We start from the raw sequence: 14,257 nt of genomic DNA on the forward strand, positions 1-14,257 counted from the left end.
ACTGCACTCCAGTCTGGGCGACCGAGTGAGACTCCAACTCAAAAAAAAAAACAAAAAACATAAAATATATATGACACAGTGGCTTATGCCTATAATCTCAGCACTTAGGAAGGTCGAGGCAGGAGGATTGCTTGAGCCCAGTAGTTGAAGACCAGCCTAGGCAGCATAGCAAGACCTCATCTCTTAAAAAAAAAAGAAGAAAAAGAAAATCAAAACAGCCAAGGCATGATGGCACACAACTGTAGTCCTAGCTACTCAGGAAGCTGAGGTAGGAGGATCACTTGAGCCTAGGAGCTGAAGGCTGTGATGAGCCAGGCCTTCCGATAGAGGCCAGTGGGTACCTGGTTCCACTTGACACACGGGGGTGCATGTGTGTGGGGGGTGTGTAGAGCCAGGGGTGAATCACTCAGGGCAGGGGGCAGGGGCAGGAAGCCCTGTCCCTCTGGAGCCTTGCTGCAGGATGCACTGGTGAGGGGCTACCCAGGCCGGGGCCTGGACCCTCAGGTGAGCTCGGGGCTTCCTGTGGCCTGTGTAGGGGCTTCTCTTGGCCTATGCAGGGGTATGAGTGTGTGCTCATAGCCTCAGGGCTCTGCCCCTGCAGCATCCCTATTTCTGGCAGGATGGTGCTTAGGCTCTTGTCAGGTTCCCAGAGGCATCCGGGCTCACCTTGGGAATGTGCTAGAAAGTAGACCTGTCCACACCCTTCTTGTCTGGGATCCCACCACACTGTGAGTGGAGCGCTGCTTGAGGTGGTCCCACCGGTCTTGTTTTTAGACGTCCCCTAGTACAGGCTGATGCTTTTTGATGATCCTTGGATGTGACGGGGCCCTCCTATCAAAATTCCTCTCTGGCCCTGGGTTTCAGGGTCTGAGTTGGCTTCAGTGGGGCTCATGCATCTGGCTTTTGGGGTCAAAGGGTGAGGCTGGTCTGCTGACCCTGCAGGGTCTCTCCTGGCATGGAGGTCCTTCCACCACCTGTCATTGGTGTGAGCAGGTTATGTTCCCTGCAGTGCTGATTCCCCCGCCCCAGCATGGTATATGGCCCCCATCCCCAAGCTCCTAAGTACCATGCCCTCTTGTGGGACCCTCAGGAGGCAAAGAAGGTCCCATGTGGATGGCACTGTCCAACCCGGCAGAGGGGCCTATAGTTTCAGGGGGCTGCCTTGCCTGCGGAGCATCCTACTACGTACCACACACATCCAGGGGGGCGCAGGGCTCAGGCTGTGAGGGGGTCCTGGCCATGAAGGTGGTCACTTGGACAGCAAATGGTTGCCTCCTCCCACACGGGACAAGCCCCATCCCAATGGTACTGTGTTTGTCCGTTCTGTGGTACAGATATCTGGTCCCCTCAGAATCCGCATGTTGAAGCCTGGTCCCCGATGTGATGGTGACACAGGGGGCTTTGGGAGTGACTAGGTCCTGAGGCTTTGCTCTTGAGAATGGGGTCAGGGACCTTATAAAAGAGGCCTGAGGAAGCTTGTTTGTTCCTCTGCCAAGTGAGGATATGGCGTTCAAGGCTCCATCTTTGAAGCAGAGAGAGGGCACCAACCTCCAGAAACAAGAGACACACCTCTGCTGTCTATCAGCTACTCGGCCTTGGGCGTTTTGTGGCAGCAGCCAGGATGAACAAAGTCCAGCCATCCCAGTGTATCCCTCAGACATCCTCTGATTTGCTTGAATCCATTTTTGTTACTATTTTGAGTCGAGATCTCACTCTGCTGCCTAGACTAGAGTGCAGTGGCACAATCACGGCCCACCATGGCCTCGACCTTCTGCCTCAGTCTCCCAAATAGCTGGGACTACAGGCATGCACTACCATGCCTGGCTAATTTCTTGATATTTTGTAGAGGTGAGGTCTTGCTGTGTTGTTGCCCAGGCTGGTCTTGAACTCCTGGGCTCAAGCGATACTCTTGTCTCAGCTTCCCAAAGTGCTGGGGTGACAGGTATAAGCCACCGTGCCCAGCTTCTGATTTCCTTAAATTGAGATACAGCAGGTCCCCCAGACTGCGGTTGGTTGTTCAGACTCTGAAGTTCCTTCTTCTAGAGTATTCTCTCCCGTTTTCTCTTCCTGCCTTTGGTAGTTGGAAAGAGTCAGTGGTTGGGTGTGGGAGTCGGCAGATGTTTTCTTTGGGGCACTGGGTATATGTCTCAGGCTCTGCTGGCCACATGGTGACTATTGCGCCATGCGGCTATGGTGCTGCAGTGAGGAAGGGCTCCAGGTGGGCCTGAGAGCAGGCAAGGTGTGCCATAGCACTTGATATATAGACATTGGAATATCAGTTTCCTATCGTGTCCACATGTGATGAAATAGTCTTCTGATGACTTTGAAAGTGTAGATGCCACTCTTAATTCTCATGTCATCTGAAGACAGTGGCCATGGGCTGTGCTCCAGCCTTGTGGGGTGAGCTACTGCCAGATTTGGAGGGTTGCTCCTCGTGGTCTCACGTGGTACGGTCCACATGCAGGTGTGGCCTCGGTTATGGCTGTGCTGCTCTACTGGGATGGGCAGGAGGGCTTCTTGGAGGAGAGAACACTTTGGGGCCTTTGGGAGCGGCCAGAGGGAGTCTGCGGGCGCCAAGACTGGGCCCTGTCCCCCATGCCTAGCTCTGTCCCTGCCCCAGGCCTGGGTTCTACTTGCTTCTTTTCCAAGGTGCCGGGGGAGAGGCCACTGTGGCAGGGGGTGTGTGTGAGGGGTGGGGCGAGTGCGCAGAGTGAGTCTGGGTCCGATTCCTCATTTCTGGGCCTGCGGGTGGTGGAGCCCTGAGTGGGACAGGAGCAACTGGGGCTTCTCAGCTCGCCACACTGGGACAGCTTGACCTGGGCACGCCGGTACTCCTGCCTCTCACTGTCCTGGGTGGTGCAGCCTTGAAAGATATGTCTCCATCTTGCATGGGGAAGCTGAGGTGCCTCCCAGCTTCTGCAACCTCCCAGCACCCTACAGCCAGCCTCCTTGACTACCCCTGCCTCACCCCCCACCCGAGGCTCAGGATGTCCCTTTCAGGGGCTGTGCCCTCTTGCCTGCCTCCCTCACCCCTCGCTCCTCTGGGCAGCTGCCCCTGCTGGGAAGTTGCTCGCCATACCACCACCCTGTGCCCCAGGGCCCGCCCCTCCTGCTGCTCCGGGCACCCCCAGGCACCTTCACTGACCCTCCCGGCCCTCAGGACTTCTGTCTGCACTACCCCTCTTCCCCAGGGATTCTTCCCCGGATGCTGCTCCAGTCCCCACCCCCACACCCACCTCAGCCCGGACTCAGTGAACTCCAGCCTCGGTGGCCCTCTCCACCCACCCCTGGAGGTCCTGTCCACACCCGTGGCCTCAGTTTCCACCTCTGCTCAGGTGCTTCACATGCTGTTCCATGCCTACCCTGTCCCCAGGTTCCCCTAGCCTGGATAGCTGCACTGGGGCCTCAGAGGCAGACCAGGCTCAGTGGCTAATGAAAACGGCCACCCCTGACCCCTCCACCTGGCTCCCTGCCAGGGGGCCCGCCCAAACCTTCCCTCACCCCAGCACTGCACTGACAAGAACCCCAGCCCACCTGGCCCTCCCCCACACCTGGCTCCACACCACCTTCCATCCCTGGAATCCAGAACGCCTATCACTGCTGTTGTCCCCACAAGTTACTCCTTCCACAAAGCTCCCGGGCCTGGGCCTGGGCTCCTCTTCCGTGGTCCTAGCCTGCAGCCCCACACCTGTCCCCTGGGCAGTGTGTGTGCGCGGACGCCAGAACAGCCTGGCGGGGACCCTGCTCTCCCTCAGGATCCATGCCAGCAAGATGCCCTCCCCGCTCCCTCTGGGGAAAAATGCAGAGGTCGGGTTGAGGGCAGGGCTGGGGGCCAAGGGGCGGCTGGACAGCCTTGGACACAGGCTGTCTATGGGGGTATGTGGTGGCTGGATTCACACTCTCACATCCTGGCCTGAAAACCACAGCCCTGAGTACAGCCCGTTGTCTGTGGTGGGAGCCTGTGGCTCTTGGAGGGAGGGGGAGGGGCGGGGGGAGGCTGAAGATGAGCTGGCAGGGGTGTGCCCAGAGCCCTGGGCACTCGCGAAGGACATCAGCCCTGAATTTTGGAAACATCCGTATTAAAGTGAGTGCACATTATTGGACCCTTCTCCCAAATCCATGTGTGTGGAGCGTTCTCCGGCCACGTCACACATCTGTGGTCACTGGCTTCTTCTGCACCCGGAGCAGGCCCTGGTTTGTATTAAGTCTTGTGCCCTGGGCCAAGGGCCTCCTCTCTTAGATGGGCTGGCTTCTAGCCCTGAGCACAGGACTTGGCCTGGGTCTGCTTCTGGCCTGGGGTGCTGGGGCTCAGGAGGGGGCTTCTAGAAGAGGAGGCACCTCCTTATCCCCTCCCCTCAAGTCCCTGTTGCTTCCTGCAGTCTGGGGAGGGGCTTGGCAGGAGTGTGACTGGTGACAAGGGCCCAGCTGGGAGTGGCGGTTCAGCCCTGGGGCTGGATAGGGCAGCTGGGCTCAGGGTGTGAATAGGGGTCTGTGCTGGTCCCAGGCCAGAAGGAGGATCTTGGGTGGGGTGTCACTAGGACTGGCTCTTGAGAGGGTTCTTGGGGGACCTACACTTGGAGCCCTTTGGGATAAGCTGGGAAGCCTGGTAGGGGAGGTGGTATCTGGCATGGCCCTCTGGCCAGATCCTCCATAACCCCAAGAAGAGACTGCTGCTGGGGTGGCCAGGAGCCATAAGGAGGTGGATGCCAACTTTATATGAGGAATTTGAATGGGAATGGGGTGGAGCCTAGAGGGGGGTGGTAGGTGTCAAGGTCAGACCCACCTTGCCAGAACCCTGCTGCTTTGGCAGGCAGGTGAGCTGGTACCAGGTGACACCCCCAAATCAGTTCTGGGGCCTTCCCTGGGAGGGTGTCTGGAGTGGACTGTGCCATCCCCCAGAAAAGGGTGGGCTCCAGGGAGGAGGTGGCTCAGGGGTGGCTAGCCGAACCCTGCTTTCCCTTTAAGCCACACCTGACACCCCTACCCACTTCTTGGGAGGATCCAGGGTCCCAGCAGGATGAGGTGTGGCCCCGCTCTCCCTGCCTCCCCCCTTGCTCCCCTCCACCTTGGTCTCGGAATTCCCCACTGTAGCACCGTCATTAGGAGTCACACCTGCCACCTTGGGACTTTTGAGTGCCTGCTCCTGGGATGGCAGAGACCATCAGAGCATGAGGCCTGCTGGCCATCACAAGCCCTACCCAGCTGCAGTCTTCTCTCTAGGGCCTGCCCTGGCCCCGCTGCTGAGGCCTTAGCAAAGCAGGGTGACCTTGGATAGGGACAGGGCCTGAGCCTATGTCCTCCGAGGAAGGAGACCCTGCCCTGAGTGCTTTTCCTGCTTGGGAAGCTGCCGTGGGCAAGGCAGGTGGAGCACATCAGAGAGAAGAGGACAGGTGGTGGTGGCCAGAGGCAGGCCTGCGTGTTGCGGGCAGTGGTGACCAGCTTAAGATTCCTGGATCTCTCCTTTGAGACTGAGAAGTCTCACCAGGACTCGGGAGGGATGTTCAAGTCTTGGGCCGGGGACTGTCCTGTCCTGGGGCTGGGGAGCTGTCCCACAGGCCCATTGTGTCACTTGTGTGGTGAAGACTGACCTGGCATCTTGCAGGGGCACCCCCTGGACGGTCCGCAGACAGTGGCATGGGTCACACATGCAGTCATGTGGGTCAGGGCTGCCCTGGGCCAGCTGGTTCTGTAGGCCTTTTCTGGGGCCAGGCCTTCAGGCCTACAGCTCCTCAGGTGTGTCGGGGTAGAGGGCAGGAGGGAGGCAGCCACCGCCCAGTCACCCTCAGTTCCTAGCAGCACAAGGTGATAAGTGACATGGGGAGTATGCTATGAGTTGGGCGACATGGGCCCGTGCTGGCAGCACTTAAGTGGGTAGAAAGTGACCCCCGTCCCTGCCTCTGTCTCCCCAAGCCCTGGACAGGGACCTGGCTGTAGCCCTGCAACGGGACAACTGAGGCTGACCTGGTAGGGAGCTGAGCCGACTGTCCTGTCCTGGGTAGTCCTGGGCAGGCTGGTGGCCAGGCAGGGGTTGGAAGCACTCGGGGGAGTACTCTGTGTGTTACACATATACCTGTGAGCACATGCAGGTGGGTGTGTGCTGGAACAGGATTACTGAGAAGCTCTGCATGTCCTCGCGGGGCTGAGCCAAGAGTGGGGAGGCCTCCCCACCTGTCCTGCCCCCCGCCCTGTCTCTGCCTCTAGCCTGGCTGCCATGGCCTGACCTTGGGAGGGAACAGCATGTCTCAGATGCCCAGAGGGCTCCCATTCCTCCCACAGCCAGCCCTGGAGCAGCATTAGGGAGGTGGTCTTGGAGGGGAGGGCCGGGGAGCCTGAAGAGTGGAGGACATTGCCCAATCCCTGCTGCCTCCTCTGGTGGGGTGACGGGCCTTCCCAGTCCCACACTCTGTGGGGGTGGCAGTGGGGCCTTGTGGGCTCTGGGGCCTGGCACCGGTGTTGGTTTTGTGACAGGGTGTGGGAGGCAGGGGAGAGATGCCTGTGCCAGCTGGGATGGGGTGCCTGCCTGAGGGCCGTCTGTGGTTCTCTCCAGTCCCGCAGTGTGGACAAGCAGCACGCCGTCATCAACTACGACCAGGACAGGGACGAGCACTGGGTCAAGGACCTGGGCAGCCTCAACGGGGTGAGTGCTGGTGCCCCACCCGCCCTGTATGCTGGCCTCCCCTTTTCTCTGCAGTCCTGCTCTTCAGCTCTGGCTCCAATCCCCCAGCCATCTGGCTACACCCCCAGCTCTGGCCCCTCCCCAGCTCTGGCCCCACCCTCAGTCCTGCAGCCACCCCAGCTCTGGCCTCACCCCCAACTTTGGCCCCTTCCCCAGCTCTGCCTCCTCCTCTGCTGCAGAGGTCCCCAGACCTTCCAGGAGGGCTACCCTTGGCTGAGATTCAGGTCTCTATGGGTGGGGCTGCTCTCAGGTAGAGCTTGGACCCTCGGGTGGGCATGAGAGGCATTGGGCTGGGAAAGATGAAGCTGTGCTGGGGCATCTCCATCTTGTAAGTTGGGGTGGCAGGGGCAGGGAGGTGACCAGGCAGAGGCCTTGGCTACAAGAGAAGGGCTGGGTCGGATGAGAGGACCCAGGTGAGTGGGGTGGGCACAGGCAAGGAGGAGGGGCCCTCTCTCTCTGGGTGTTTCTGTCTGTCCTTGGAGATACTCGCCTGGATGTCTCTCTCTCTCTTTCGGAGCCTGTCCTGGGAAGCTCTATCCTTGCCACGCCCCTGCAGTCCTGAGCTGGGGGTCCCATGGCAGCCTCTACCATGTGGGCACTTTCCCCGCACTGGTGCCACTTGACAACCCCTCAAGGTGCTCCAACCAGGAGGGGCCAGGCCCACAGGGATCTTCTCCAAGTCCCCTCCTGCCTTGGCTTCTGTCAGAGCTATTGTCCCTGCAGGAGCCACATGACAATGGGCCTCCCCTCTGCTCAACGGGCTGTGTGGGCTTCCAGAGATGTCCGCGGGCTACTGGCCCTGGATACCTGGTACTGGCCTGGGCCCTGCAGGGCCAGTCACCTCAGGAGGCCTGTGATGTCCACAGACCTGTCTCCCGCCTGCCCGTGGGACTGGCGCACTGCCTTCCCTGCAAGCAGGAAGGCTGAATGGGTGCTGTCAGATTATCTGCGGCCCAACTGGCCTGGCTGTGGGCCCTCGTGGGGGATGCCTGCCTCTGCCATTACCCAGGGCGTCATGGGGTCCATGTGGGGCCTCTGTGTGGATGAGAGGAAGTGTCTTAGAGGAGTCCAGTTCACAGAGCTGCTCAGAGAGCTCTGCCCCTGGGGAGTCATGCCAGGTCCCAGCACCAGGTGCCTGGGTGCTCCCGGCCAGTGGCCAGGCCTTGAGCAGCTGTCGCTCTGAAGCTTGAGACTGGGCACACACCTGCTGGTGGTGCAGAAGCCTGGCATGGGGCAGCATGGGCTGTCGCTTGCCGTGGCTGCAGAGCGGAGCCCCCACTGCCCACCCGGCAGCCCTGCTCCACTGCCATCTCCTCCGCAGACGTTTGTGAATGACTTGCGCATCCCAGACCAGAAGTATGTCACGCTGAAGCTCAACGATGTCATCCGCTTCGGCTACGATATCCTTCCCCGTGGGCTCCCCTCTTCCTGGTCTTGTCCCTTAGTCCCCAAGGCCAGTTGCCCTGTCATCCCAGAAGCAGGAGGGGTCTGCATGGTCACCGCCCAATCCCGGCAGTCAGAAAGCACTGAGGCTGGGCTCCACCTGCTGGTGGGTTGCCCCCAGGAGCTCCAGCCCCTGCAGCCTGTCCCTGGCACCCATCAAGACCCCAAGCTTGGGCACATACTTCCCACCCACTCACCCAGCCTGAGACCACACAGGGCCTGGGGCACAAGTGACCACCCCTGGGGCCCTGAATCCTGGCCTGACCTTGGGGCTGTGCCTCCCCTGGAAGGGGCGCCTCTTCTACCTGCCTCGATGGCCCTTGCACTGGGACATCCGCTGCTGGGTGTGGCCTCCAGCACTGGGCCCCAGGCCCCAGGCATGTGGCTCTTCCTGCTCCGTGTTCTCCTTAATGTGTGGCCACATTCCAATATGTACGTGCTGGAGCGTGTGCAGCACCGAGTCCCTGAGGAGGCGCTCAAGGTGCGTGCCTGTCAGGCCCTAGGGAGCCCATGGGTGGTCGTGGCCCTAGCCCTGCCCCCTCAGGACTGCACCAGTGACTCCCTAGGCCTCCCCTCCTGGCTGTGGGTGCCCTGAGTTAGGCTGGCCCGTCCTGCCTTGCCAGATAGCCCAGTCTTGCAGGTGAAGGGTTGTCATTACCCTCGGGTTGATGCAGTGACAGATGGTGGGGGCCCTGGGGCTGTGGGCGCTGCTGGATCGGGGCTCAGGGAGGGGTGTGAGGGAGGGGGCAGAAACTGAGTGGGCCTTTGCTTTGGGGCTTGGCTCTGTGACTCACAGGATGCCCCATCAGGGCCAGCTGGGTGGCCGGAGCCCCTGGGGAAGCTGCTGGCATAACCGTGGCAGGAGGGCATCACTGGGGTAGAGGCAGGAGGCTGCAGTCACACTGGGAGCAAAGTGCCCGTTGAGGGGGTGCGTGTGGAGCCAGGCACCCTGAGCCCACTGGGCCCCTCAGCATCTTTTTGGGTAAAAAAAAATAAAGGAGATAGGAGGTTTCATCAAGGGGCCTTGGGTCCTCTGGCGTTGAGGTTATTTGATGTCTTTGAAGCTGAAGGGATTAGGGTTTCCAGGCGAGCGTGTTTAGGGGCTCTAAGGTTGGGAAAACGCAGGCTCTTTGTGGTAAGATACTTAGGGTTTCTTAGACTGGGAATTGGGGTTTCTCAGGCTCAGGGGATCTGGGGATCTAAGCATTAGGGGACTTGGTGTTCCTCTGGGTGAAGGGATTTGAGGTCAGGTCAGCAGATTCAAAGTCCCTCCAGGTGTCAGGATTAGGATCTTAAAGCTGAGAGGATTTGGAGCTTCTCAGGGTGAGGGAATCTGGGGTCTCCCAGGCTGAAACTTTCAGAGCTGAGGCTGGGGTCTGTGAGGATTCACACTGCCCAGCAGAGCCCCTGTGTTCCCATCCGTCTCCCCACTCTCTTCCCGTGCTGCCCACCCTGACCGGGTGCCCTCTCAGCCCTCAGGAGGTAAATGTCTTCCCTCAACATCTTGAAGAACTGCCATGGGGGGTGGCCAGAGCAGGCAGGAGAAGGTGTGTGGAGCCTGATGGTGGCAGCCTCAGGGGCCTTGTGCTGGGGTCTCATGTGGCTGGGCCCCGTTAGGGCATGAGGGTTGTGCTGGGGGCACATACGGCTGGGCCCCATCGGGACATGAGGGTCCACTTGTTTGTGTGAGAGTCATAAGCATAGGTCTGAGGACCCAGACCTTGACCAGGACCCCCATGTGGGACTGACTGTGCTTAGCCCTGTTCCCAAGATGACCTCGGAGCGGCACAAGGTCACAGCCAGTGAGAGGCAGATATGTGCCTGACGAGGCACAAAGGCCCTGCCCCCATCCCAGGGCCTCCCCTCTGTGATCACTGCCCACTGAGTCCTCCCACCAAACATGCACCGACTCCCCTCAAAGCTCTGTGGTCCCAAGGATCCCCTACCCCAGACTCAGGCTGGACCCTCAACCCTGTGACCCAAGCAGTCTCAGGCTCTGTCTGCTTTTTGGAGGCCAGGGAGACTCTGTGACCTGCAAGACCTTCTGGTCAGAGACGAGAGGCCAGTCCTGCCTGGTGGGTCCCCCGAGGCTGTGCTCTCCCTCACTCACCTGGCCTGTCAACAGCACGAGAAGTACACCAGCCAGCTGCAGGTGAGCATCAAGGGCCAGGCGCCCAAGAGGGACGAGGCACTGCCGGAGCATGCACCCTACTGTGAGTCCTTGAACCCGAGACTGGAGAAGGGCGACCGGAGACCAGCAGCAGGTAGATCTGGGTGGCATGATGGACTGAGCGCACAGGGCCACTGTCCAGGCCCTGCTGTCTCCACACATTCCTTCCCTGCCGTGCCCACCCACCACACAGTGTATACCTGTGCCCTTCTCCCCGTGCATACACTGACTAGTGCATATATGTAACCTTCTCCACTGTGCATACACCCACTCATGCACCCCTGCCCCGTGCACACATCTGCTTGTGCACACATACACCCCCTTGTGCATCTGTCTACCTGTACACACACGCACTCCTCCCCCATGCACACATGTATCTCTCCCCCATGCACCTCTGCCTGTGCACACATGCACCCCTCCCTTTTGTGCTCACATCTACCTGTGTACACATGCACCCCTCCCCTCTGTGCTTACATCTGCCTGTGTACACATATACCCCTCCCCACTGTACACACATCTACCCAGGCACACATGCCCCCCTTCCCACTGTGCACATATCTACCTGTGCACACATACACTCCTCTCTATGTACACATCAACCCGTTCACACATGTACCTCTTCCCTCTGTGCACACATCTACCTGTGCATGCACACACACTCTTTCCTTCTGTGCACACATCTACCCATGCACACATGCACCCTTCCCCCTGTGCATACTTACCCATGCATGCCCTGCCCCTCCCCCTGTACCCACACCTCCCCATGCACACATGCACCCCTCCCCTCTGTGCACACACGCACCCCTCCCTTCTGTGTACACACTTACCCGTTCACATATGCATCCCATAGGCCCATAGTCCTGTGGTTAGTGGGCCACCAGCTGGCCCCCGTTATGGTCCCAGCGAGTCAGAGACAGGTGGGGGTGTGGCTAAGCACCCTAACATCAGGCATTTGAACCCAAATCTTTGGATGGCAGACTACTGGGGCTGAGGGCTGAGTGTGGGTGCATGATGAGACCTGGTTTGTGCCTTTGTCAGTGGTGCAGGGAGTGGGGGCAGAGGTGTGGTAGGAAGGTGGCTGCTGCCCACGTCTGGGTGGACGTAAGAGGAGGGACAGAGTTGAGAGCAGGTGCGTGGCAGGCTAGGCCCAGAGGAGTCAGGCAGAGATCCAAGCCTGAGGTCCCAGTGCCTGACTCGAGTTCTGGATAGGAGGGGTTGTGGCATCCAGGGGTTGGCTTCTCTGCTCCCACTGTGGTCCAGGAAAGGCCACCTGGCTGCCCCCACTTGGGCCCTGTGTCTGCTGTGCTCCACGGTCAGCCCGTACATCCATGGTGTGCAGCCACGCGACCCTGGCGTCTGACTGGGATGCAGAGCCACCCAGAGCGGAAGACGCCGAGGACTGGGAAGTGTTCCAGAAAGTCATCTGAGCTCCCCAGAGCACCTGTCGGTGTCCGGCCGTGGAACATATGCAGCTGGTGACAGCTGGCTTGGAGCAGTCCCCGAGGTTACAGCAGGTGCCACCAGCTGAGCAGGCCGGCTCCTCGGCCTCAGCAGAGCGGAGGCAGCATGCGGCAGGCAGAAGAGGGGTTCAGGGCGGGCTGCTGAGGCAGGGGCATCTGGTGCGCCACTGGGTCAAGAATTCAGGGAGGGGTGAGGCATACACCCTGTAGGGGCATGGTGTGCATGTAGTGCCCGATGGGCTAACTTGGCCTCAGATCTTCTGGCTGCTTGGTGGTTGGCAGCTGGGACCACAGCCAGACACATCTCAGACACCCACAGGGCTCCCGTGGGGATGGAAAAAGCTGGGAGGTGGGGAGCGACTAGGGGTGCAGCACCCTGCCCCAGGGGTACTGGACACCCTCCTGCTCTGGACGGCAGCTTCTCAGTGGGAGCTGGAAACCAAGTTTCATGTAAAGTATGCATTTTAACCTCTGGCCCTCAAAACAACCAAAATGCTGTCGGGGCCACTCAGACTGTGGTGCCCCCAGCCCCCAGGGATACCCATTGTGGCCTGAACCACTTGGGGAGACTTGGAGGGGAGCTGAACCCAGATATGGGCTCCCACTGGCCTCTGCCCCTCTGTTGGGCAGGCCTGGGGCAGAGGGCCAGGGCTCCCCTGCAGGATTGGCTGCCCCAGGGTGAGGCTCCCAAGGCCAGTGACCCCCTAGGACGAACCTCCCTGACACAGCCACCCCAGGGGCTGCCCAGGCAGGTGAGTGTCCCTGCTCAGACGGTCAGCAGCCAGCCAGGGTCTGAGCTGGGAGGTGAGCCAGGGCCAACCTCGCCTAGCACTCGAGATCTCTCCCGTCCACACTGGGGACCCAGCCCCCCAGGGCCTGAACCCTTTGAACTCTTTCTCCCTCTGCAGAGGCAGCAGCTTACCGAACCCCCCTGTATGGGCAGCCCTCCTGGTGGGGTGAGGATGATGGCACGACACCCAACAACCGGCGCCAGGAGGAGACCTACCCAGGTGGGTCTTGGGGGCTGGGCTTATGAGACCCCCCATGGTGCCCAAGAGCAGTGCACGAGGGAGACGGCCAAACCTTGGGGTGCCTACTCCAGAGAAGGCAGGGCTCTGTCTCCTCGGGTGGAGTGGACAGTCCTGCTGAGGAGGGTGTCGGGGTGGCTGCCCTGAGGCCCGGTCTCAGGATGTGTCCCCATGCTAGAGCGTCCCAAGGAACCTGTGCTGCAGGATGGGGAGCTCAACGGCTCCCACGCTCCCGGTGAGCCTCAGGGCTACTCATTCCGGCGGGAGCCCAGCTACTTTGAGATCCCCACGAAGGAGGCCCCAGAGGCACCGACACGGGAGGCGCCCACGAAAGACGTGGAGGGGGGCGGGACAGCCCCCGTGGCACACAGCCACGCCTCCTTTACCATCGAGTTTGACGACTGCAGCCCGGGCAAGGTGAAGATCAAGGACCACATCACCAAGTTCTCCTTGCGCCAGCGGCGGCCCCCAGGCAGGGAGGCCGCGCCTGGGGAAATGGTCTCAGCTGAGACCAAGGTGGCCGACTGGCTGGTGCAGAATGACCCAAGCCTGCTGCACCGGGCTGGCCCAGGGGATGACCGCCACAGCACCAAGAGCGACCTGCCCATCCACACCCGCACCCTGAGGGGTGAGTGCCCAGCAGGCCCCGCAGTAGGCTGGTACCCGGTCATCTCCTGCTTGCCGTGCCAGTGGACCCTGATCAGCTGGGCTGGTTTCTGTTTTCTGATTAATTGCCGAGAACTGCCTGCCTCGTTAGGGCCAGGACCACAGTCTTCCTGTCAACACCCCAGCCATGTGGGTGGGTTCCCGTGGTGTGGGTGCAGCCACATGGGCATGTTCCTGTGGTGTGGGTACCTTCCTGTGGTGTGAGCATGCTCCCAGGGTGTGAGCACGTTCCCATGGTGGAAGCACGTTCCTGGGGTGTGCGCATGTTCCCAGGGTGTGGGTGCTGCGTCCCCAGCCACATGAGACACTGCATGTGTGGACTCAGGGTGGGGTGACGAGGCTGCCCAAGATCCACCAGTTGGGGACCCTCCTCCCCAGGCCACAAGCATGAGGATGGCACGCAGAGTGACTCTGAGGACCCTCTGGCCAAGGCGGCTGCAGCGGCTACAGCGCCCCCAGAGGGTGGTGGGGAGCAGGTGCGGCTGCAGAGGCAGATCAAGCGGGACCCCCAGGAGCTGCTGCACAACCAGCAGGCCTTTGTCATCGAGTTCTTCGACGAGGACACGCCCCGCAAGAAGCGCTCCCAGTCCTTCACGCACACCCCACCTGGGGACCCCAAGGCTGACAAGCGCCGTGGCCCCGGACCGGCTGACAGAGACCGCCCTGGAGCTCCGGCCCGGACGGCAGGTGGCAGCTCGGGCCCGCAGAGGGCCAGTTCACTCAAGCGGGAGAAGACAGAGGAGCGACCCAGTGGCTCCTCACCTGCCAACCGCACCCCCGCCCGGCCCTTCGGCAGCGTGGGGCGCCGCTCTCG

The 14,257-nt window shown here is 60.7% G+C and overlaps 1 protein-coding gene across 2 annotated transcripts in view; it reads left to right on the forward strand.

Moving 5' to 3' along the window:
* CEP170B (centrosomal protein 170B) overlaps positions 1-14,257 on the forward strand; it is a 24,935-nt gene that overhangs the window by 909 nt on the left and 9,769 nt on the right. For both annotated transcript variants that reach the window (XM_021711075.1, XM_021711076.1), the window contains exons 2-8: positions 6,548-6,637; positions 7,998-8,076; positions 8,542-8,600; positions 10,245-10,383; positions 12,658-12,759; positions 12,956-13,405; positions 13,822-14,257. The exon at positions 13,822-14,257 is cut by the window's right edge and continues 229 nt beyond it. In XM_021711075.1, coding sequence (XP_021566750.1) covers positions 6,548-6,637; positions 7,998-8,076; positions 8,542-8,600; positions 10,245-10,383; positions 12,658-12,759; positions 12,956-13,405; positions 13,822-14,257 — 1,355 coding nt within the window. The remainder of the gene's footprint in view (positions 1-6,547; positions 6,638-7,997; positions 8,077-8,541; positions 8,601-10,244; positions 10,384-12,657; positions 12,760-12,955; positions 13,406-13,821) is intronic.

This window comes from Carlito syrichta, unplaced genomic scaffold, assembly GCF_000164805.1.
Source record: "Carlito syrichta isolate Samal-C Ts95f unplaced genomic scaffold, Tarsius_syrichta-2.0.1 Scaffold301850, whole genome shotgun sequence".
In the NCBI taxonomy this organism is placed as follows: domain Eukaryota; kingdom Metazoa; phylum Chordata; class Mammalia; order Primates; family Tarsiidae; genus Carlito; species Carlito syrichta.